Here is a 24,949-nt window from a genome sequence, read left to right on the forward strand (position 1 = left end):
AGAAATTCAATATTTTAATTTTGGTATAAATTATGTAATACTTTCCAAAAAGTATCCAAAACATTCCACTGTACAACATATAAAAAGGTATCCGAGAAGTTAGAGACCATAGAGAAACTATGATTAAGGCACAAAGTTTATTTACACTCACAACTGCATACTAAACTTTTATAATTCATATTTACAACCCCATAAACTTGTTGTATTGAGTTATTCCTTCACATTTTGTGGTATTTGGCATGATGTTCAAACACACTTCACACACTGGCCTCTTCTCTCAACACCACTCACAAGACTAAATAAATACTAGAGGAAAATTAGGATATCTTTGAAGGCTTTTCTATTTACTTCAAGAGTCAGTTTCTTGTGCTGAAATACTACAAAAGTGGAGTCTTACACTGCAATTCACTTAAAAGTGTACTGTCTCTGTTCAAGCACCACTGAATGAGGCCGCGCAAGGCGGCCGGGCAGCAGCGCCCGCCGCCCTACGCCCCGTCGCTCTCATAGTCTTCTATGGTCAGGTCCTCGTCGTCCGCGTCGCCCGGGGCCAAGGGCTGCGGCTGGCTGGCGGGCAGGTCACTCCCGCTGCTCTGACTCAGGGGGAGCGGCCAGCCCGCAGGTTCCGCGCTGTGAGTGGGTTCGTCCAGAGCTTCCTCTGTGGGCTGTGCTGCATTCAGCTGGGCTCCATCGCCGCTTTCTGGGTCTATCAGTCCAAGCTCCCTGTCAGTCAGGGCTTCCATGTTTAACCTGCCAGGTTGATAATGGAGGCATTAAGAATAACCAGAGGAGAGTCCTTTAAATTGTACTCGACTCTGAAGATTATGAAGCCATCTCCTGTAGCTTCCATTTACCTTCACCCTGCTCACTATTTAGCCAGGCCCTTTAGCTTATTTAACAATATAAACAAAAGTACAAGGTAAATGACAAACTGTGAATAAACTGTTACAACTTATTATACAAATGAGTTGAACAATCTCTTTAGTAAAGAGTCCTTATAAACTAAAAACAAAAAATAGAGAAGATGGGCATAAAACATGAACAACTTATAGAAAAAATACCAATGGTAACTAAATAAATTGTTCAAAATGGAAATTAAAATAATAAGCTACTAGCCCTGGCCAGGTAGCTCAGTTGGTTAGAGAGTTGTCCCAATACATCAACGTTGTGGGTTTGATCCCAGGTCAGGGCACATACAAGAAGCAACCAATGAATGTGTAAGTAAGTGGAACAAATCAGTGTTTCTCTCTCTCCCCCTTCCTCTCTCTCTCTAAAGTAAAAAAATATATATGTAAAAAAGCTACTATTCTTATCTTTTAAACTGGCAAAGTTCCTTTAAAATAATAAAACCCACTGGTAGCGAGAGTTAGGAGAAAAGAACATGGTGATACCCTGTAAAAGGGCATACGACTGTCACCATATTCTTGGAAGCAATCTGGCAGCATAGAGCAAAGGCCTCAGAAAGATGTATATTTGATGATTCAGCCATTTCATTTCTAGGCATCCATCCTATGTAAATAGTATTTGATATACATGATGATTCAGCTATAAGAAAGGCTGTGGTAAAAGTAGGAAGAGTAAGCTAAATGTACAGAAATAAGGTGCAGGTTGAATTATAGGAAACTATGCAGCTATTAAAATATTAAATACTAAGCTAAATATTATTTAATATTATTACCACGAATCAAAGATAATGTTAACTGTGGTCACCATAAATGAAAGATAACAGTACTGATCATTGTTATAAGTAGCACTGACAAATCCTGCCTCCCAAGTCAGATCAAGAAGTTGAACCAATAACAGTGATCAACCCCTTTTAATCTTTTTAATTGCCTGGGTACAGCTGTGACCAGGTGGCTCAGTTGGTTGGAGTGTCATCTCGTACACTAAAAGGTTGTGGGTTCGATTCCCAGTCAGGGCACATACCTAGGTTTCAGATTCAATCAACAGTGAGGGTGTGTATGGGAGGCAACCAATCGATGTTTCCCTCTTTCCCCCTCTCCCTTCCTCTCTCTCTAAAATCAAAATATCCTTGGGTGAGAATTAAATAAATAAATAAATGCCCGAGCGCATAACCTGACCTTACAAATAAGCTAAGTAGAAATGAAATACAGGTATTGTGTTAATCAGATAGTAGCTCAGAAACAATTTTGCAGGAAGATGAATGGTATAGATATAGGTTTATCTCCCTATAGCATCTATATTTTCTCACTTGTCTGAATTCTCTATGATAAGGAAACAAAAGAGTGCTTTTGAGGTAGTTCTTGGTCACTGCAGGCTTCAAACACAGGCAAGAAAGTCTCTTGACAGGAAAACTGAAAAGGGGCTTCCAAATATGCAGGAATCTGTTCAACTCGATGATTTTAAAGATTCCTCTGCCTTTGTGCTTCTATCTAGTCTGATATTCCACTGTAAACTGGTGAAAATATGCTTCTATATGTAATAAAATGATGGGTCTACAATGAAATCACATGATCTTTCATCACTGGGCCCAATATGGATATCTTGGATTTTACAGATAACATTTATTGATTGTATATTGAAAAAAATAGATAACATAATTAAGATTTCAGTAATAGCTCTTTGAAAACTGAAGTGATCAGCTTACCTTCCAAAGTGTCGCTTCAGAGGAAGTCTTCCAATATCTTGGATAAAAGAAATTTGAGCTGAAACAGACATTTTTAAAAAGCTTTAAGTAGATATATTTAAAGAAGATATATAAATGGCCAATAAACACATGAAAAGATGCTCAAAATCATTAATCATTAGGAAAATGTAAATCAAAGCAACGAGATAACATTTCATATTCCTTAAGATGACTTTTATTAAAAAACAGAACACAAAAAGGTTTGGCAAGAATGTAGAGAAACTGGAATCCTTTTGCAACTGCTGCTGGGAATGTAAAATGGTGTGGTTAATATGGCAAATGGTAAGGCAGTTCCTCAAAAAATTAAAAATGGAATTACTGTATCATCTCACAATTCCACTTCTGGGTACATATCAAAAGAACTGAAAGTTGGATCTTAAAGAGTTACCTGTATACCCATATTCACAGCAGCACTATTCACAATAGCCAAAGGGTAGAAGCAACCTAAGTGTCCAGATGAATGGATAAACAAAATGTGGTCTATACATACAATATTATTTGGCCTTAAAAAGAAAATTCTGACACCTGCTATACATGAAAACTTTGATAATATGCTAAATGAAATAAACCAATCACAAACAAAACAAAACAAAAATTGTATGATTCTACTTATGTGAAGTACCTACATTAAATTCATAGAGCCCTAGCCAGTTTGCTCACTGGTTAGAGTGTCGGCCTGCAGACTGAAGGGTCCCGGGTTCCATTCAGGCCAAGGGCACGTACCTCAGTTGCAGGCTAGATCCCCGGCCCTGGTCGGGGCACATGCAGGAGGCAACCAATTGATGTGTCTCTCTCACACTGATAATTCTCCCCGCCCCCCCCAAAGCAATGGAAAAAATATCCTCGGGTGAGGATTTAAAAATTCATAGGAGGCAGCTGGTACTGGCAGGGTGGAGGGTAGTTAGTGTTTAATGTGTATAATTTTGATTTTTCAAGATGACAAATTCTGGAGATTGGCTGCACAATAAGGTGAATGTGCTTAACACTACTAAACTGTACACTTAAAAATGGTTTAAGATGGTAAATTTTAATGTTATGAGGAAACATTTATTCGAGAAAATCTAACAAGAGTCTGAAGCATCTGAGCCATGACCTACTTCTTCCCTTCCCTTCCTCAGCTTTAGGGAGACTTCACTGCAGCTTGGCACAGCCAAGAACATAGGGCTCCCTCCTGGTGAGTGTGGCTAGCCAAGGGTCCCCTTCTCCACCCGGCCTCCATCCAGGACGGGAGCTCTACTCCAGAGGCACAGCAGGTGGAGAGTACTCATTCATAGGGCAGAGGGTCGACACAGGAGGCCAAGCCAAGACAATCAGAGGCTACCTGCAGCTGAACACCCACCAGAATAGTGGCTCAGGGATTTTGCCAAGGGGGAAAGAGGCATTCCATACAAAGGAAGAGCTCTGAAGTTCTACCCAAAGGAACTGACTTTATTTAAAACAGAGCGTGGGGAAGCTCAAGCTTAAGGGACATCTTAAAATCAATGCCTCCTCTTAATTAAGAGCAATAAGCTAAACATAAAGCCAGCTACTTCCTCTGAAAGAACCAGAGAAAGAGCCAGCAAAGAGGAGCGCTCCTGGGGGTCAGAACAAACCTCAGACAAGCCTCAAAGTCTACACCTGCCCAAATTTAATTCAATCAGACTGAAATAATTTATGCCCCTGGCACTCTTAAAAACAATAAACCAATCAGCTAGTAATTAGTGGAGCGTAATAGGCTGGTCTGATGTTAAACAAGGCAGACAGTTTAAGAAATAAAGCAAGGAGATGCCCGGCTGGCCGTGGCTCAGCGGTTGACCTAGGATCCAGGCGAACAGGGGTTCGATTCCCGGTCAGGGCACATGCCCGGTTGCAGGCTTGATCAATGACTCTCTCATCATTGATGTTTCTCTCTCTCTCCCCCCCCCCTTTCCTCTCTCTGAAATTTAAATAAAGATATATATATTTTAAAAAAAAAGAAATAAAGCAAGGAGAAATAAAATCAAAGAGAGCCCTGCTAAAATCACTGCCATCACAAGGTGACTGTGGGCATACCCCAGGCTAAGCTCTATGAGGAGTGACAAATGCTTCATACTGTAGGGAGAAACCGAATTCATTAAGATACTTTAGCCTAGTCACTAAACAAAGGAATAAGCCCCAGAGGGTGGAAGGAAATCAGTATCCGGAATTGCTACAATGTATTACCTAAAATGTCCAATTTTTAACAAAACATTAGGAGACTATGGAAAGAAAGAAGAAAGTGTGACCCATACACAGGAAAAGGATAGGCAACAGAAACTGAGAGGGCCCAGAATTAAATTTAATAGAAGAAACTTCAAAGGAGCCATTACAAATATGTTCAAAGAACAAAAGGAAACCATGCTTAAAGAAGCAAAGGGACCGGGGAGGTAGACAAGGCATGGGGGGATAAATGGTAATGGAAAGAGACTTGACTTGGGGTGGTGAACACAAAATACAATATACAGATGATGTGTTATAGAATTGTACAACTGAAATCAATGTAATTTAATTAACCAATGTCACCCTAATAAAGTCAAGAAAAAGGGAGCTGTAATGACAATGCTGCATCAAATACAGAATATCAGTAAAGAGAGAGAAATTATAGAAAAAAACAAGTGGTTATTGAAACGTCCAATAACCAAAATTTAAAATTCACTAGAGGGGCTCAATAGATTTGAACTAGCACAAGGAAGACTAGCACAAGAAAGAGTTAACTTGAACACAGACTGACAAATTGTGCAACTGAAGAGAAAGAAAACTGCATGAAGAAAAATAAAGCTATCAGAGGAACATGGGATACCTGTAAACATTCCAACAAACACTAATAGAGAAGAACTAGAAGAGAGAGAGACAGAGAGACACACAGATGTGAGAGAGAAACATCGATCAGTTGCCTTCCCACAGGCCCCAACCAGGGATTGAATCTGAAACCTGGGTATGTGCCCTGACTGGTAATCGAACCCCCCATGTTTTGGTGTGTGGGATGACATTCCAAACAACTGAGCCACAGTAGCCAGGGCACAAACCCTATCTTTAAAATTTCTGAGTTATGTGGTACATTATTACTATTTTAAATATTACACACCAATGATAACTAAATAAATTGTTCAACCTGATTTATAATTTTAAAAATGGAAATTAAAATAATAAGCCACTTGCCCGGCCGGCATAGCTCAGCAGTTGAGCATCGATCTATGATCCAGGAGGTCAAGGTTCCATTTCCGGTCAGGGCACGTACCCAGGTTTCAGGCTCCATCCCCAATGGGGGCGTGCAGGAGGCAGCTGATCAGTGACTCTCATTGATCTTTTTCTCTCTCTCTCCCTCTCCCTTCTCTCTGAAATTAATAAAGATACATTGTAAAAATAAAAATAATAAGCTATTATCCCTGGCTGGATAGCTCAGTTGGTTAGAGCATTGTCCCAGTACACCAATGTTGTAGGTTTGATCCTGGGTCAGGGCACATACTTCAAGAAGCAACCAATGAATGTGTAAGTGGAACAACAAATCTGTGTTTCTCTCTTCTCTCCCTTCTTCTCTCTCTCTAAAATTAAAAAACAAAACCAAAAAACAAACTACTATTCTCATCTTTTAAACCGGCAAAGATCTTTTAAAATAATAAAACTCAGTGGTGTCAAGAGTTAGGAGAAAAGAACATGCTGATACAATATAAAAGAGCATACATTCTCTGTTTTACCCAGATCAACCCCACAGACATGTGACAGTATTGTTAATGAAATGTGGCCCTTAAAATACACAGTAAAAAAGAGAAACAAATGATGAAAAAATTGGTAAAGTTCATAAAAAGGCAAACCTCAGTAGACAAACTGTGAGTGTGCATTGCCATAGGCATACTATTTTTTTTAGCATTTTTTATAATTTTAAAACTTGGAAAGACAATGTAAACATATTATTAATGGACATTGTTTATAATATTGAAATCAAAGAAAATACCTATCAATAAGGTTAAATAAAATTATAAATTTTGAAAAAATATGAGTAAGACTTGAATATACTTGATAACATTGCTGCTTTATGAACTGAATGTCTGTGTCACCTCAAATTCATGTATTGAAATCCTAACCCCCAATGTGATGGTTTTAGGAGTGGAGTCTTGTGAGGTAATTAAGTCACTGGGGTGGAGCCCTCCCAAATGGGATTAGTATCCTTATAAAGAGGGTCTCAGAGCGAGCTTTCTTGCTCTGCTCTCCACCATGTGAGAATACGAAAAAGATGATCATCTGAAAACTAGGAAGCAGGCCCTCATCAGACAATGGACTTGCTGGCACCTTGACTTTAGACTAATTTATAAAATAGGAAATGCTATCCATGATTAAGTGCCATAGCAAATTAAAGCTTATATCTAATATTTGTATATGCACAGAAAAAAGTCTAGAGAATTTATACCAATCTGTCAAAAGGAATTATCTGTGGTTATAGGGGAATTGCAATTTTTACTTTATATGCTTCTGTATTATTGATTTCTTTCTTTTTTAACCAAAAAGCATATATTAATTCTGGATCAAAAAAGAAAAAGAAAAAATGTAGTCTCACTAGTGTATAGTAATGAGTTGACCTACAAAATGATAATGTTATAAAACACTACTTCCTGGGGAAAATAAAAACCCATGTTATTACCTTGGTTTCTCATTGGAATGGTTAGCAAAGCAAGGTACGGCAACAGCTCAGTTTGCAGGCATAAAGCTGGTAAGCAGAAGTCAGAAAAAAGTGCTTTTGCTGCCAGGCAATTTTCCCGATACTGTATGGAAGAAAAAAGATGAAATGAAAAATAAAATTGAAAATATGGATACGGTATTCTTAGACACACTAAATTTATCGTATCACAAAAGTGTGTAGGCTTATATACTACAAATATGCTTTTAAGAGTTTATCTAATTAATCCTTTATAACTATCCTAGCATTATCTAATAAAGCATTTTACCTACACAACTATTTCACATTTGACATAACAGCAATAAGAATTTTTTTAAAAAAAATATTTAAGGTAGAATGAAAAAAAACCACACTTAAAAAACCAAAAGAATTGTTTATGAGCATACATACATCACAAATTTTGCAAGGACACTATTTCTCAATGAAAAAACTTATTTTTTCTTTTTTATTATCCTCACCCAAGGGTATATTTTTTTATTGATTTCAGAAAGAGAAGAAGGGGGGGGAGAGAGAGAGAAACATCGATCAGTTGCCCCCCCATGTGCCCCAACTGGGGATCGAACCTGCAAATCTGCAACCCAGATAGGTGCCCTGACTGGGAATAACCCACAACTTTTTGGTGTAGGGGTCAATGCTCCAATCAGCTGAGCCACCCTGCCAAGGTGGAACTTTTCTTCAGTTAACACAGGTGAAATGTTAGGCTGGTAAAGAGAGAAGCACAATCTTGCTTTCAAGGAGCTTAGAGTCTTGGAAAGATAATTCATATGTAACTATAATTCATATGTAACTATAATGCAAAATTAATATATGTGCTCTAAGAGCAAAGCAAATGAATAAGTGATAAAGTCATAAATTTCTTCAAAGACATCTGTTGAGATTTCTCAGGTTATGAATGACGGGCTCATATTTAGCCATATGATTTTAAAACTGGAAGACATCTTAGGGATCGCCTAGTTCAGGAGTCACAGATTAAGATGCTACAGGAGCCAGGAAGGTCCTACAAATCAGAGCAGCTGGGCTCAGTGGTGCCTACCACTCCCGTCTTCAAGGGGCCAATTCTATTCAGCTTCAGCAGATTGCTGCCAGGTAGAAATATGGGCCAGTGTTGCCTTACTTTCCCTTTTTCCCCCCCAGGAGATTCCAGAGATTTTGAAGCCATAAATCCATGTCTGAATTTGAATTAAATATACTAATTTTTAAAGATGGACAATCCATTTAAAATATCTATGAGTTATATTCAACTTATGGGCCACCTGACTTTTACCTTTAATTCAATCCTCTTCATTTACAGCTGGGGAAACAAGTACACACACATAGTTTTTAGGTGAAATAATTTGTCTAGGTGGTTAGAGGCAAAGCCACAGTTTATTTTCAATTAAGACTAAACTATAACTGTAACTATATTTTGAGTCCAATAATAGTCAACTAACAAAATAGGTATGGGCTTTCAAATTTTGAGTTTTTCCCCCTAAAAAATAACTAAGCACTTAAGATTGTCCTTTTATGTTCTGTCATAATGTAAAGAAAACTGTGGGCCTTAGCAAGTATTTCTTACTAAGAATGAAATACCATTTTTCCTTTTTAACTTAAAAAGCACACCCAGCCTTACTGACATGTAATTCACATGCCATGAAATTCACCTATGCAAAGTGTACAATACTTTTTTACCTTTTTATTTATTAAAAACCACTGGGGCTTGTGCAGCGGTCGAAAACCTGATCCTCCTGCTTGGCAACGAGCAAATCCTCGGGCTTTGTTGGAATGTATCACACCTCTTGTAGCTACTGATGTACTGTAGTCCCTGAGTAAAGACCGTGTCTAAAAAAGAAGACAAGACATGAAATGAAGAAAATAAGAGATGGACTAGATATTTTATAAAATAATACTATTGGTACTACTAACACCAAAAAAAAGACTAACCATATTTAGTTACTGTATGTTCACTTTTTTTAACATCACTGCAGACCTAGAAATAATATGCTAAAAGATTATTTAAAGCAAATCCAACTAAGAAATAACAATCAAATGCTATGTGTAAACTGACTGGATCGTGGATGAGACTGGGGAAAAAACAAGTTTAAATACATTTCTGAAACAACTGGGGAAATGAAAATAAGGACAGTATGTTAACGTTAATTTTCTTAGGTGTGATGCTATTGTGCTTGTAATAGAGTAATGTTGTTATGCATGATTAAGTATTAAGTGTTATGATGTTTGCAATTACTTTTGAATTATTCAGCCAAACACAAGTCTGTAAATACATAAAGATTAAACAAACTTGGCAAAATGTGAAAAACTGGTGAACAAAAGTTAAAGGTATACAGATACTCATTCAATTTGTCTATAGGTTGGAAAATTTCAAAATAAAAAAAGCAGTATAAAAAAAGTAAGCAAATACAACTGCTGAATACTGAAACTCTAAATATGACATACCATATCAAAAAGTTTTTATTGTATCTTTCCTAGTTTTAATTATTAATGCTATTTCAACATTTATAACAGAGAAATGTTAACATCAAAACAGTGTTAACCAATAGAACTTTCTATGATAGAAATGTTTTGTATATGGGCTGTTCAATATAGTAGCTATTAGCTACATGTAACTAGCAAATGCTGGCAATATGGCTAGTGTGACTAAAAAAACTGAATTTTAATTAGCTACATGTAGCTACTGGCTACTATATTGGTCAGAGTATTGTTAAAATGTTAAGAAAAAAATACAAATTTTGTAGTGAATAATTTCAAGTTTGTTAAAAAAAACAAACATTTAAAAACTAGCAGAAAGTACAGAAAGAGGTACAGTGATTTTCCTTCTATCCACTTTTCAATGATTGTCAAAATTTCTGAGCATATATTAATTTTAAAATCAGAAAACAACTTTAGAAAAAATTAGTGTTATTTTATCACCAGAAAATTCAAGTTAACTGCTGAAGCTTCATTACAAACACTGAGTTAGGTGAATTAACTTTCTTACAGTTTTTGTTACAGAAAATCACATCAAATATTAAGAATAAAAGTAAATTTTTTTTCTCAATTCTGAGGAAATAAAAAACAAAAACATTTAAGTTGAACCGTCTTACATTCCAGTCACCACTGATGATATCTGCAAAACTCAGAAATTCACTGGCTCTTGCAAGATCATCTACTTCCATGAAGAAATCAACGTAGTTCTGGTGAAGATATAAATTAAATAACTCTCCTGGCATGTGTGACATTTCTACTACTTCCTATAATTAAAAACAAAAAGTACAGATACATAATGTTGGTAAAAATGCAGTGGTCAAATGTATATGCCCACAAATGTAAATCATGCATGTCTTGTAAGCGGTACTTAGTGTTATTAAAGACTTCACACTTTACCTCAGGATGAACAAGCAGTGTATCCCGCTCGTACTCTGATAAATGGGAGGGCAATCGAGGTGAGTCTAACTCTATTACAGATGCTCCTGTAAAAAATTTCAGGATTAAAAACATCACCTTCATAATCATATAGCACCTCTCACTTGAAGGCTTTTCAATACTTTAGGCACATAATTCCAAAAATACAAAGTGAGCTGTTAAAAATAAAAAACAAAATAACTGGAAGCTTATGTGAGTTGCCTCACTATTAAGAAAAATTTAGCATTCTGATACCTAGATAATGGAATTTCTAAAATTAAAATATTCCACTTCTTAAGTCACTCCACATCTCACCTTTCCAGCTCTGAGTTCTTTCTTCTTTTGATTCTTGTCTCAATATAGAGGCCTTTTCTGCTTTATTTGCTATGTAGGCAGAGGCTGCTCTTTGCAGAACAGGAAACTTAATCCCTAATGTAAGGGGTTGTGAAAGGATGTTGAGGAGGAAAAGAAAGGTGCAAAGAAAGAATCCGTGGAATGGTTACCGAGCTTCAGAGGTCGGAGGAGCCAGACAGGAGTGTCCTCAGTTCCACCTCAGTGATACCTGTTTCATTTTCCTCAGGTGGCACTAAGGTTTCCATTTAGAAATCCCAATTTTCGACAAGGAAGGTAGATGGGAAGCAGGTATAAGAGGCATTCGTGGAGTTTTATAGGAAAAGAACAGCCATAGTTTGAAACAACTGGGTTTTTGGCAACTAGAAAACAGCCTCAGATAGTAACGGGCATAAAAGGATGAACTTCAGTGAAGTCTGTTCAGACTGTTTGTGACTCACTGATGCAGCTATTTTACAAGAGAGTTGAAAAACTATCTTAGGTAATACTGAGGATAATGCAGACGCATAAGACTTTTTTTTGTTGTTCATCATGATGATTTATTTTTTGTTATATAAAACTATTCTAAACTACAGCAATGATTTTCCTTCAAAAATCAGTATAAATTGTTTTATTCATAAAAATCACATCAGATCGATAAAAAAAGAAATCTCAGTTTTCTTCCTTCAGGATTGTAAGACTGAAAACTGATATTTTCCACATGAAGAGAAATTTTGATTTTTATTGAAAGGAGAAACAATTTGGGAGCTTAGAGATGGGTGATGGTGTGAAGGGGCTGAGGGGAAGCAGTCATTAAAGACAAGAGGAGAAAGGAAGAACATCTCCATGTCACCCCAATTCAATAAAGTGTTATTTAAAAAAAAAGAAAGCAAGCAAGGACATCTCCAGTTGGGGACGGAGCAGCCAGTGAAGAGACTAGAGAAAGGTAAGAGAATCCAAAGAAACCTGAAGCTACCAAGCACCTAGATAAATATATTTTCCTGCTTAGGCCTTGCCAAACAGTATCTGACCTAGCCCTAGTTCTTTCCTACAACAGAACCAAGTACATGGCTTTTAAAATTTTTTGGCATTTTATTTCAGCTGTAAGACTAATATCTAACAATTTTTTAAAAATGTATAAGGTTTTCTTACTTTTGCAATACAGTATTTTCCCCAAAGCTCTGAAGAGAAAGAGAGAAACATCTTTTCCACCAATAGCTTGGACTTCTTGATTCTCAAAAACCTTGTCTGTTTTTTTCCTTCGTCTTGATTTTGACAGCGCAGCATCTGATTTTAATGAAGACATTCCTTTTTTCCTTGGGCACAAGTTGTTCCTTCCTAAATAATATACACCCAAGTGACGACATTTAAAATAAAATTAAGTGTGAAAGCTAAAGCTGAACACTTCAAATGCAGTTACACTAAGTGTCCTAATTAAATATGTTCTAATAAACAATCATTATAAAGAATGTGAACTCAGAGTCGTCCTCTTTGAGTTACTGAACTATTAAAACAGATTAAATGTCATCTAAAAGTATTTCATGACACAGATTTCACATTTTCACATGTCCAAATGACACAGTCTGTATATGGTCATACCCATATCACCCTGATTTCTCAGTGTTTCGTGCAAGGTGCTCTTCTTGATGCATGATATGTGTTAACTAATTTAATCCTCATAAAAACTCTATTAGGAGAGACCTATTATTACACAGGTGAAAGAAATGAGATATAAAGAAGTTAAGTAACTGGCTCAAGGTCATCATTTAGTAGGTTATTTGAATCCAGGCAGCCTGGTTCTGCAATCCATGCGTAACAACTACTCTTTATTACCTCTCTCCTGATTTGGGCAGTCTCCCAAGTTATAAATATGCTTGTGTTCAAATTTCATTGGTAAATCTACTGTTTAAAACTCAGAATATATCACTTAATAAAAGCAGCCTGAAATAGCAGAAAGAACATAGGATCTGGGTTAGAATACTAGTATCATCTATTTCATTAGGCTGACCTGAGAATTAAATAAAAAACCATAGAATTTTTTCTCATTCAGTTCCTGACCCACTCAAAAAATTTTACTTTCTTCCCTTTACAATGTCTGAGCTCAAAGCAATAACATTAAAAATGGTAGTTAGGACCTCAAAGTGGCCCACTTCAGCCTTCCTAACCCTTAATTCCAGTAGTGAACCTAAAGACCTTTACATTTCTACAGAAATAAGAATTCTGTTTTCAGTTGTGTTACGCTGCCTATTTCTCTACACTTACTTTGAAAAATAAAGATAAAAGCCTGATGAACATGTTACACTTATGAGTAGAAACTAGTATTTCAGGTGGATTTTGAGACCTCCAAAGATGGTTTTTAATATTCTAAAGTCAATTTCTCAATGTTAAGCATCAACTAGGTCACTTGTTAAATGTTTTCTGATGAAGACTGTGTGCAGCAAACTATGAATATTATAGTAAAAACGAAACTCATTGCCATTGGTGGGGCTATCTCTTTAATATAATATGGCTGTGCACCCCTTTTACGTATCACTAAGGGGAAATTTATTAAACATATCATATATAAATTATTATGAAATAAGTTCAAAACTAAATCTACATGAGCACATTATTAAATTCATTAACAGCTGGCCATTTATTGAGTCCTCAGTATGTATCAAGCACTGGAGTAAACACAAGTAATTAATTCACTTATTCTTCACAAAACTTGAGACAGGTTCTTATATAAAAGCTGAGAAAACAGAGAAAGATTTAGTCACTTGTAAGATTAAGTCACTGCTAAGTGGGAGAGTGGGGGTTTTCACCCAGGAAGTGAAATTAACTGTGAAAGGTGAAGCAGCAAAGCACATAAATGAATCAGGTTTTGTCTCAGATGTACAGATACATACGATGGCATATTCACGGAGCTGTGCATGCATGTGTACACATACAATTTTATGACACTGTCTCAATAAAAAAATAGTAAGTGAAGATTAGTAATGTACCAATTATAAGTTAAAATAGGTTTAGTCTGATTTCATTTCATGAACAATAAAAGAGAACTTAGTCACCTATATAATGCTGTAAGAATGTATCTTCCATAGTTACCTTGTGAAGAAGAAAACTGGAGGCTGTTTATTGCACTTCTGATATCACCAGAACATCCTTGACAGAGCAACTCTAGAGAACTTTTATCAGGGAAAGTAATATTTCCTCCATTCTAAAATGAGAAAATTAAAAAAAAATTTTTTTTAAAAGTATGTGTTTATTGATTTCAGAGAGAAGAAGGAAGAGAGGCAGAAACATCAGTGATGAGAGAAAATCATCAGTGGGCTGTTTCCTGCACACCCCCTACTGGGGATTGAGCCCCCAACCCTGGCATGTGCCCTGACCGGGAATTGAACCATGATGTCTTGGTTCATGGGGCAATGCTCAACCACTGAGCCATACTGCCTGGGCTCTTCATCATGCCTATGAATTTCTCTTTCATATTAACTTCATTTTTATTGTGAATTCACTGAATTTAAAAATTATTTTGAGAATTCTTTTGAAAAATTCTAGATATGGATTACTTTCCAAAAAGGAAATGTAATTGAAATCATGATTTGAAAAAAAAAGAAAAGAAAGAAGTTATGATCCTTGGAGAAAGTACCATTAATGTTAATTACTATGAACATGTAAATGTGGCTGAAATGTGTGGTCAGCAGTTCTTTCCACACTTTATATACTTAGTGATATCAGAAAAGACTAAAGACCTTTTTTCCTATAAAAACAGAGAAACATCTATTTAAACTTAAAAAAAACAAAAAGAACTTCAGCTACTCAGCACTCTTTCTTATTACAATAATCCCCCCCTCATCCGAGGTTTCATTTTCCATGGTTACAGTTACCCACAACTGCAATCTGAAAATATTAAATGGAAAATTCCAGAAATAAACACTTCACAAGTTTTAAATTGTATGCGATTCTAATTAGCGTGATAAAGTCTTGAACCATTGCTCCATTCTGCCCAAGATGTGAATCATCCCTTTGTCCAGCACGTCCACATTGTACAGCCACCCGCCTGTTACTTAGTGGCCATCTTGGTTTTCAGATTGACTCTCACAGTATCACAGTGCTTGTGTTCAATTAACCCTTATTTTATTATTATAACTGTTCTATTTTATTATTAGCTATTGCTGTTAATCTCTTACTGTGCCTAATTCATAAATTAAACTTCATCACAGATATGTATGTACGGGGAAAAAATTCACCTAGGATGTTAACAGTCCTTCTTATTATAATTAAGCTACAGAATGTAAGAGATTAAAGTCTCCTTTAGATCTTCCTATACTATCATTATCATCCTTGGAATAACATTTGATTTTATAAAAAGTTTGTTCTTCTTCCTGTGACAGTTATAACATTCTTGTCGGTCAACTATTTAAGACAGAGCACATTAACTACATAACAAAGAAGGGATAATCTCTCTTTTTTACTAGTATAGTACAACTTGCTAAAGTAAATGCTATTTGCAATTTAACGACTTAGTCTTAAAATAAAAAGTTCTAAGTTAAGGTGATAAAATAGTATATTATTTTTATTATTTCTTAATGTTTGATAAATAAAATTTAAGTCTCTCTCTCTATATGTATTTTTAATATATCTTTATTGATTTGGGGAGAGACAGAGAGAGAAACATCAATGATGAGAGAGTCACTGATCGGCTGCCTAGCCTGCAACGCCGGCATGTGCCCTGACTGGGAATCGAACCCTGATATTCTGGATCCTAGGTCTACATTCAACCTCTGAGCCATGCCCGGCCGGGCAATAAAATTTTTTAATTCTAAAAACTGGTATGTGTCTCCAACTCTTCAAGTTTACATAATATTACTTAAGTTTGGTTTTGTATAATTACAATGTAAGATTCAAATTAATTAGTTCTTAAGAAACTTACCTTATTGGCTTCTATTGTCACTATTCGATTAAGAAATTTCATCATAATTGTTGGTGCCACAGGGTTGAAACTGTAAGTTTTATACAACAAGAAAATGGTTGAATGAGTAATTTAAAATACAACGTGTATGTGAACATATTAAGCATATTTAATTCTTACCTAATGTTTGATATAGCACACTCTTCTTGAATTTCTTTGGGAAACAGTAACCTTTGACTATTATCTCCACTGGGACTGTCAGAGATTATAAACACTAGAGGACATCGACCAATCTGTACATATTTCCTAAAATAACAAAACACAGCAATATTGAAATTTAAGCCACTTGCCGTTTAATTTGGAATTTTAGAAAACTTCACTGAAACTCACCTTAGAACTTCATGTAAAGTATGAGAATCTCGATAAAACTGATTAGGTAAATCCTATTGAAAATACATAATAAATACTTGTTCAGTTTTATTCCCTTGTAAATTTATTTTCAGACTTATAATTATCACGACAGGAAAAGTTGGTATCTATTTAATGTATCGCAGCCATAACTTTCATGGAAGGGAAATATGAAATAGCTGATATCCTCAACAGTAATATATATCAATGGGAAACCCAATTTTCACATTAAATTTCTTAGGGCCACTACTAGTTATAGTATGTTCACTAAGACGTCATTTTTCAAATATTAATTTTGCTTTTCTACACTTAAGCTGTTAAAATTTTAAAGTCCATTAACCTATAGCTACTCTATTCAAGTTTACTAAATAGGTTAAGTTTCTGCTATCATTAAGCCTTACGTTATATTTTACCACTATTAATACTATGAAGAGAGTTAATGTCACTATCACATAAGATATATCTTGCAATTGTTTACTCTGTAGTTACTGCAGGATTTCAAAAGTTGTACTCACTTCAACCAGAATTATCTTCTTATCAGTTCTCAGATCATCTCCAAGCATTTGTAGCTTGTTATATTTTGTTGCTCTTAGTAGAAACTCTTTAAAAACTGTTATCTGAGACTGGTAGGGAAACATATGGAAGCTTGATTCTGTAAGGAAACATATTTAACAACATATATACATCAATATTACACATATGTACATAATTAATGTACAAATACATTAATGAGTACATTTACATATGTAAGAAGAGCTCACAATAGACTGTTTTCTAATTAGGGAAAACAGTTCATATTTAAAGACAGGACTTTATTTTATTTTTTATATTTTTAAAATATATCTTTATTGATTTCAGAGAGAAGAAGGGAGAGGGAGAGAGAGAAAAAGATAGAAACATCAATGATGAGAGAGTCATTGATTGGCCGCCTTCTGCATATCCCCTGCTGGGGATTGAGCCCACAACCTGGTCATGTGCCCTGACCGGGAATCGAACTGGGATCTCCTGTATCATAGGTCGATGCCCAACTGCTGAGCCATGCCCAGCTGGACAAAACAGTCCATATTTAAAATAGGATATTCATTTCAAAAGATAAGAGTCAGTTATGGTGATTAGCAGAACACAGGAAAGCAAGAACATGTGTCACACTTATACCAAATTAAGGATGTTGAGTTATGTTACTAATGTATGCAACTTTAACACTCTCTGCCAAAATAAACTTAATTCCCTATAACTTAAAACGTGTATACATGTATATAAAATAGTTTATTATGTACAGTTAATTCCACTGTTTTGGCTGCCATAAAATCATTTAAAATAAATAAATAAAAAAGATAAGAGTCAGCCCAGCCGGTGTGGCTCAGTTGGTTGAGTGACATCCTACAGAACAGAAGGTAGCTGGTTCGATTCCAGGTTGGGGCACATGCCCAGATTTTGGGCTCCATCCCAGTAGCGGGTGTGCAGGAGGCAGCCAACGGATATTTCTATCTCTCTCCCTCTCCTTTCCTCTCTCTGAAATTAAAAAAAAAAAAAAAAAAGAAAAAACTTAAAAAAAGGCAAGAGTCATCATGAACACCAGGAATTTTGCACACCAGTGAATGTACTATGGAGTCAACTGACTTCAGAACACAGTTGTCATTCTATACAATTAGTAAAATTACGACTTTGCCTACACAATGAAGATTCTTCAAGTGAGTTTGTGACTATAAATAAATTATTTTCAACAATAAAGGTTTAACAACAGAAGTAGAATGACTGACTGATTAGTGAACTTGGGAATAAGGGAAGGCATGTTTCATATAGAAGACTGTTTATAAAGACTTGCTAGATTTTCAGAAGTAATATTCCCGTTTAAAAAGCAGTAAAAATTTTAGGGATACTAGCAACATAAGGGTGTGTATACTAAGCATATAGTATGCACAGAGCATATTCACAGAGAAGAGATTTTGAGGAATATATTCCACATTAAAATTGTCCTACAAAACCTCTTTTCACTTCAAAGTGGCCTAGGAGATTTGACTACCTCTAGTTTAGTTATAGTAGCAAGAAGAAAAACTATGACAGTTAAATATTGTGGAGTATGTAAGCATACATGTTAAGTTATGTACCACATCTTTAAATTGGTATTGTTATTATTTTTGGATACTTGTCTTAAGGCCTTCCCAATTCCAAACAGTCTTTGACTCATGCTTTGATTTTATTTGATTCTCACAGGTCTGATCTAAGTTCTCTCCTCTAGTTTGGAGACAAGTTCCTTTAATATATCTTAAAGCTTGATTTACATAGAAACAAAAAGATTTCATTTACACTGCCTAATTCCTAGCCAAGCCTGAAAAAAGTACATAAATAACACTAAGAGATTAGCTTGTTACTTAACAAAACAGTAAGACTTAATCCTCAAAGAATCCCATTTTTCTCTACTGGAGACACCATTTTTTCCTTCTCATGAAATTACTTCTCTCCGAAAACTGAGAAGTATGGGAGACAATGCAGTCATATAGTGTCATTTGATTCCAACTCTGACCTTGGAAAGCAGTTGGTAGTGGCAGATGCCAACCTACTATAGCAGAGGCAATATACATCTTTCTCTCAAAAACAAATATCAAAAAGGACCTTAAGAATCTTAAGGATATGGATAGGAGTTTGTTTCAAATGTCTGTTAAGCACAGACTTTTCCCAGTATTTCCATTACCTTCATAGCAAAACTTACCATGATTAAATATCTCCTTGAAATCATCTTTTTGGAAGTCTGGTAAAACTGGATTAATCCACTCTTGTACTTGAATGCTATGTTCCTTTGATAGTATTTTTACAGTTGTTGTTTTTCCACATCCAGGAGGTCCTGTTATTAATAAAATAGATCCACCCTAAAAGCAAATACAAACATTAAGAATCAAAATCATTGGAATGCTAGATTGTTAAAATTTTCTTTCTAAATATTAATTACTTCTATAAATATTTACTGAATGTCTAGTATAAGCAGACTACATTTCATAATAATGCTAGCTGGAACAAACCAGCTTTAACTAAAATAAGATAATTTTATTTACTGAACTTTAAGGGTAGCTTCCGGTAATTCTTCAATTTTTGCATTATGCCCCTCCCAAGGACTACTTAGTAGCCAAATTAAAACAAGTAAACTTTAGCTAGATTAAGGAGGTAACGTCTGAAACAAACATTTTTAGAGGTTACCTGAACTCACAAAATTCAATCTTAATACAGAACTCTTTGTATTACATGCTTTCTATTATACAAGTACAACATTCTAATAGGAAAACCTCAGTTTATGTATCAGATTCTTTAGGACTCTAAAGAGACTAGAGATTGAAGGTCCCAGTAATATTCCCTTATACAGTAAATCTGATTAAAAAAAAATCATTCCCTTTAATTTTGAACTTTGAGATGAAGCAGTTAATGTTTCAGTTGCCTCCAATGGTAACAGGTCCTCTTTTGAATCACGGTCTTTCTGTCTGGCTTTCAGATCTAACCCTTTGGTTTAGTGTTAAAATAACACACATAAGGATAGAAAATGGATACTAAAGTACTTAGGTGAAAGACTGCTGAGGAACTGGACACTTACATGTTGCCAGAGTATCTCCCCATAGATCACGTGACAGTTGCAAGGGAAAATTACTTTACAATGAAGATTATTTTTTCAATCCTCATCCAAGGACATGTTTTTATTGATTTTAGAAAGAGGAAGGGAGAGGGAGAGAGAGAGGAAGATCGATATGAGAGAGAAACATACACCTGATCAGTTGCCTCTCTTAAACCCCAGCCCCACAACCTGGGTATGTGCCCTGACCAGACACCAAATCTGTGACCTTTCAGTGTACGGAACAATGCTCCAACAGAGTGACACCAGCCAAGGCTACAATGAAGATTTTTGACTATCACCTCCGTAATCTAGTGATCAAACTTAACATCAAAAACAGCAGAACCAGGCATATTTTCTGATAGGATACAATATAAAATACATACCAAGACTTATAAAGTATACTTGCAAAACTGTTTGAGTCCATGTATTAATTTACTATTCTATTTTTATGTTTGAAGAATCTCAAAATTAGAAGAGCTTAAAAGAGAGAGAGCCGAGCCGGTGTGGCTCAGTGGTTGAACACTGATCCATGCACCAGGAGGTCCCAGTTCAATTTCCACTCAGGGCACAAGCTAGAGTTGCTGGCTCGATCCCCAGCAAGGGGCGAGCAGGGGGCAGCAGATAAATGACTCTCACCGCTGATGTTTCTCTCTCCCCCCCCCCCTTCCTTCCTCTGAAATCAGTTTAAATATATATATATACACACACACACACACACTAAAAAAAAAGAGAATATTCTAGCTTAGGGGGCTGAGAGTAATTGTGGTATTAGGAAGTGAAACAAAAAAACAGAATAAATGAATGATGACTGTTTCAGGCTATATTTAGTACAAAAACTAAGATGTAATTTGCCTGCTTGCTTCAGTGTGAGATACCTTATGTGCTAAATATACTAGCACCTGAACTGGTTTACTGTGCTTTATGCTGATGACAGGACATAGGAGGAAAAAAGAGGTGTAAGTACAGGGGAAAACTCAAAGTGTCAGAATCTTTTAGTGAAGCCAGAAGTAGTAAGATCAGAAAGCTTTCCATGGCTAGTGATCTGGATCTATTTGAATAAGTCAGCATAAAAGTTTAACTTCTTTCAACCACCCATAAGACAAAAATTTGTGTTGTTATTTAAAATATATTTTTAAATTAATTACCTGTTTTGATTGCCTTTCTAAGACTTCAGCTTTTAACCATGTTTCAACTTCTTCAATTTTCTTTTTGTGCACAGCAAGTTCATGCTAAAAATTTCAAGTTTAAAATAAAACATTTTAACTCAAGGATTTCTGGTACATCAGCACAGATTAATCTAAACTAAACATTTTAAAACTAGCAAACAATAATAGCAATAAAAAAGGTTGATTACACTTAATTTTTTCTGTCATAAACAGATCATAAACAAATCAATTCTATTTTGGGGTTAAATTTAATCTAAGCAAATAAGCAATGATACTACTTCAGAATAACTTGAGAAAAATCTGAGCCTTGGGATATTAAAAAAACTGGAAATTATTGTTTTTCCCCCCTCTTTCATTTAGATAGAAAGATTTTTATGAGTAATAATCTGAAAATGCATATCCCTCTCCTTCCTGAAATAAAATTATGTTTGCATGCTATTTAGTACCTGAGTTTCTGGTTTGTATTTATCCACCCATGGTTCATTTTCAGATAGATATTCTTTTGAATTTTCTAGACCATATATCTGTTCTGAAGAAGACAGGGTCGCTCTTTTTCTCGTTGGAAATCTACTACTTTCTAATGTGGAAGACACGTTTTTTCCTCTATGACTTGAGTTATTTACACTTAATGATGTGGTAGTAATAGTGGAGATGCTTGTATTCTCTGAAAAATCATCAAATGATGGGTCTACCCAATCTGTTACCTGGAAAAAAAACACATGTAAATACTGTTACATTTTTTTACATCTATTTCCTATATAATTGAACTACTCTGTAAAAAAAAAATTTGTATATTTGTAACATTAAAAAAAATCTCACAAATTAGTTCTTTAAATAAAGCTGATTTCGCATGTATTAGTTAATTTTGTACTTGACAATAAATGCAAATGCATACTTGTTTACTTGACCATGGTAATGATGAATACCATATAAAGGAATACAGAACACAAACTTAATTCTTTTTATTAATGAAATCTGCCCAGGATAAAAAGTAGGCTGATTCTTTCAAAATTCATTTGTAGGCCCTAGTTGGTTATGCTCAGTAGTTAGAGCATCAGCCTGCAGACTGAAGGGTCTTAGGTTCGATTCTGGCCAAGGACGTGTACCTTGGCTACAGGCTCTACCCCAGCCCTGGTCGGGGAACGTTTGGGAGGCAACCAATGGATGTGTCTCTCTGACATCGATGTTTCCCCCTCTCCCCCTTCCACACTCTCTCTGAAAAGCAATGCAAAATATATTCTTGGGTGAGGATTAAAAAATAATAAATAAATAAAACTCATTTTTAGGATTGAAACCTAAATACTTAAATTACCTATCCAAAAAAAGCAAGTCATAATAGAGAAATAAAATATTACTTTAACCATGTACAAAGTGAGAAGAGTAATATTTCTGCCTTAACCAAGTTAATACATTACATTTCATACATCAAAATAATCCCTATATTTCTAAGAATTTGTGAAGATACATAGTCTAAAATATATACTATCAGTAGTGGATAAAGACATGAAAACCACTTGGAAAAAATTTCAGTCCTAGCTACTGATTTTCTCCTCTTCAAACGACTGTCACTACAATTTTGGACACTTTCCTCTATTTTTAAGATTACATAAAAAAAATTATCTATTATAGTAATCCTTTTGATAGCAATTCTGATCTATATGTTACACATTTTATGGTTTTATTTCTCCTTTACTCAAAAAAAAAAGAAAGAGCAAAGTTACATAATTTACTTAAGATCAAAGATAAACCATATCAACCACTAGGAAAATAGCTATTTTGCATGTGAGTATGATATATTGTCTGACCTTCATCTACTCTACCTCCTAACTTTGTGGAGAACTAGTTCACTGAACCATATGATTTCTAAGAGGCAGGGCCTGTTGTTAAGCTTTAACACCAACTACAACTCATATTTTTCTTTTCTTCTACTGCTCTTTCATTCTAGTGTGTTCAGCCTTTTCTTTGTAACTGGGATTATAAATGATTTTTCAAAATTAAGGTTGTACTTTCAGTGTAGTTGTTTCACAACTTATTATTAGACTTTTTGATCCCTAATTACAGCAGCGACTACTGGGCACCATTATATTGATAGCAGTAATAAATCATTAAGAACATGTACAAAAATGTATTTCTTTTTGGGCAATTATTATTATATGGCCATTTTAGTGTATCATACCTTTGTGGAAGATACCTTTCGTCTAAGAAAAGCTTTTGACATTATAAACTTTAATAGTTCCCATCCGTAGTGTACAACCTGTAGTACATTAAAGTATAATTCACCTAGGAAGAAAAAGAATAAAATTTCTCAATCAAGAAAAACTGTAATAATAGTAATTAATATATATGATATAATCAACAGTATGATAAAGTTAAAGCTCAAGACCAGTGGAAGATAACATAGTAAGCATAAGTGAAGCAAGTATCAAAACGCTAAAATTAATTTTAGTTTTAATGACTATAACCTGTGTCAAATAATTTATTTATGGTGTTGTAAGTGAAAAATATTTTGCCCTGGCCAGGAAGCTCAGTCGGTTACAGCGTGAAGATAGCTAAGGTTGAAGGTTCCATCGCTGTCAGGGCACATACAAGAATCAAACTAAGTGGAACAAGAAGTAGATATTTCTCTCTCTCTCTTCCTCTCTTTCTAAAAACAATCAATTAAAAAAAATGTAAAGTATTTCATATGAACTCAATAATGAGAGAAAATAGAAAAGCCACATATTTGTGTACCTACCTTCTGTCATTAAGAAAAATTAGGCAATTTTATTTGTGCAGTTTTTATATGGAAAATTAAAATGTCCCTCATTTTAAATTACAGTTGCAGTTTTTCATTGCCAAAATTAAAAAAACACACAACTCCACCATCTAATGAATTCAAACTTATCACTCACTTTGGACAAAAACTTTAAATCTTATTGTAGATTTTTCCTGTAACTGTATTCCTTATTTTAACATATTAGGAAATTTTTTGACAGCACTGTTTTCTGACGTTCATAATTCTTCAATGTTTATACAGACTAGTAAATTCACCAATTTTAAGTTAGCCAGAAGGAAAGTTTTTTTAAAGGGCTATAAACTTATAAATTGGAAGGTATATTGGACTTTTATAGTTTGGAGGCACACGTGTAAATACTCCCACACACTAGAAAACAAATCATACACTAGAAAACAAATCATACACATACAAATCGTTTGCGATTAGAAAGGTTTTTGCTTTGGAGTTTCAAAGAGATACGTAGGTGGGGGGAAAACCACCTATTTGAGTAAATATACTTGGCAGGTCAAATACAGTCAGCGTCCTGCTAACGGTCAGGGCGCTAGTGTTCTTTGAAAACAAGACTGACAATTACCTCCTTTAAAGAGCAGGTAACTGTCCCTGGTGAAGCCACGTTCCTGAAATGAGACGTCAGAGGTAGAAGAGACTTTCTGAGAATATGTCTAGCAGACCCACCACCACCCTACATACTGCACAGGGGATAACAAGCTCAGAAAGTCGTGCAACATACGGCTGCTGCTCATCAGCGAAGAACCGAGATAGGCTCCCCTGCTCCGGCTCTAGGCCAGAGGTCTGCACCCCCACCCCTCTCGTCCTCAAATGGGATGGGCAGGTCCGGAGGAGGAGCGACGGGCGCCCGGGAAGGCCTGAAGGCAGACACGGACTCGCGTTACTAGGACACACATACACAGCTGCAGCCGCGGCCACCTTACTTGCGGGGAGCTGCATGACCTCGTGGGCGGAGAGGAGCAGAGGAGCGCCGGCTCCGCTCCAGGTGGAAGGGCAGCCACCCGGCCCTACCAGGGCTCAGCGCCGAGCCTCTCCGAGGTCCCGCCTCCCGGGACCTTCCACACCGCTCGGCGCTTC

General features: G+C 35.7%; 1 protein-coding gene across 5 annotated transcripts; it reads right to left on the reverse strand.

Annotated features, from left to right (window-relative positions):
* Position 1: 1 nt before the first annotated feature.
* RAD17 (RAD17 checkpoint clamp loader component) lies at positions 2-24,934 on the reverse strand. 5 transcript variants are annotated; one of them, XM_081131587.1, is made up of 18 exons: positions 24,771-24,934; positions 24,438-24,480; positions 23,264-23,367; positions 21,534-21,791; positions 21,067-21,150; positions 19,034-19,190; positions 16,839-16,975; positions 16,306-16,358; positions 16,096-16,221; positions 15,937-16,006; positions 14,109-14,220; positions 12,174-12,359; positions 10,674-10,759; positions 10,394-10,540; positions 8,982-9,131; positions 7,278-7,398; positions 2,606-2,663; positions 2-747 (listed from the first exon to the last, which is right to left on the reverse strand). In XM_081131587.1, the coding sequence occupies exons 3-18, from the start codon at positions 23,303-23,305 to the stop codon at positions 486-488; spliced, it is 2,049 nt and encodes a 682-aa protein (XP_080987713.1). In that variant the 5' UTR covers positions 23,306-23,367; positions 24,438-24,480; positions 24,771-24,934; the 3' UTR covers positions 2-485. The 5 variants fall into 5 exon arrangements, with proteins under 5 accessions (XP_080987713.1, XP_080987715.1, XP_080987712.1 ...); XM_081131589.1 differs by having other exon boundaries at positions 10,394-10,483; positions 24,796-24,928; XM_081131586.1 differs by having other exon boundaries at positions 24,796-24,928.
* Positions 24,935-24,949: the final 15 nt, after the last annotated feature.

This window comes from Miniopterus schreibersii (assembly GCF_964146895.1).
Source record: "Miniopterus schreibersii genome assembly, chromosome: 3".
Classification (NCBI taxonomy): domain Eukaryota; kingdom Metazoa; phylum Chordata; class Mammalia; order Chiroptera; family Miniopteridae; genus Miniopterus; species Miniopterus schreibersii.

Bases quoted from the DNA above. Each gene is read 5' to 3' on its own strand.
- RAD17 (XM_081131587.1), bottom strand. From the start codon at position 23,305: ATGTCAAAAGCTTTTCTTAGACGAAAGGTATCTTCCACAAAG. The intron at 21,792-23,263 runs GTATGATACACT...TTTTTTTTCCAG, and splicing joins GAAAGGTATCTTCCACAAAG to GTAACAGATTGGGTAGACCC. The intron at 16,359-16,838 runs GTGAGTACAACT...TATTTTCAATAG, and splicing joins AGAAGATAATTCTGGTTGAA to GATTTACCTAATCAGTTTTA.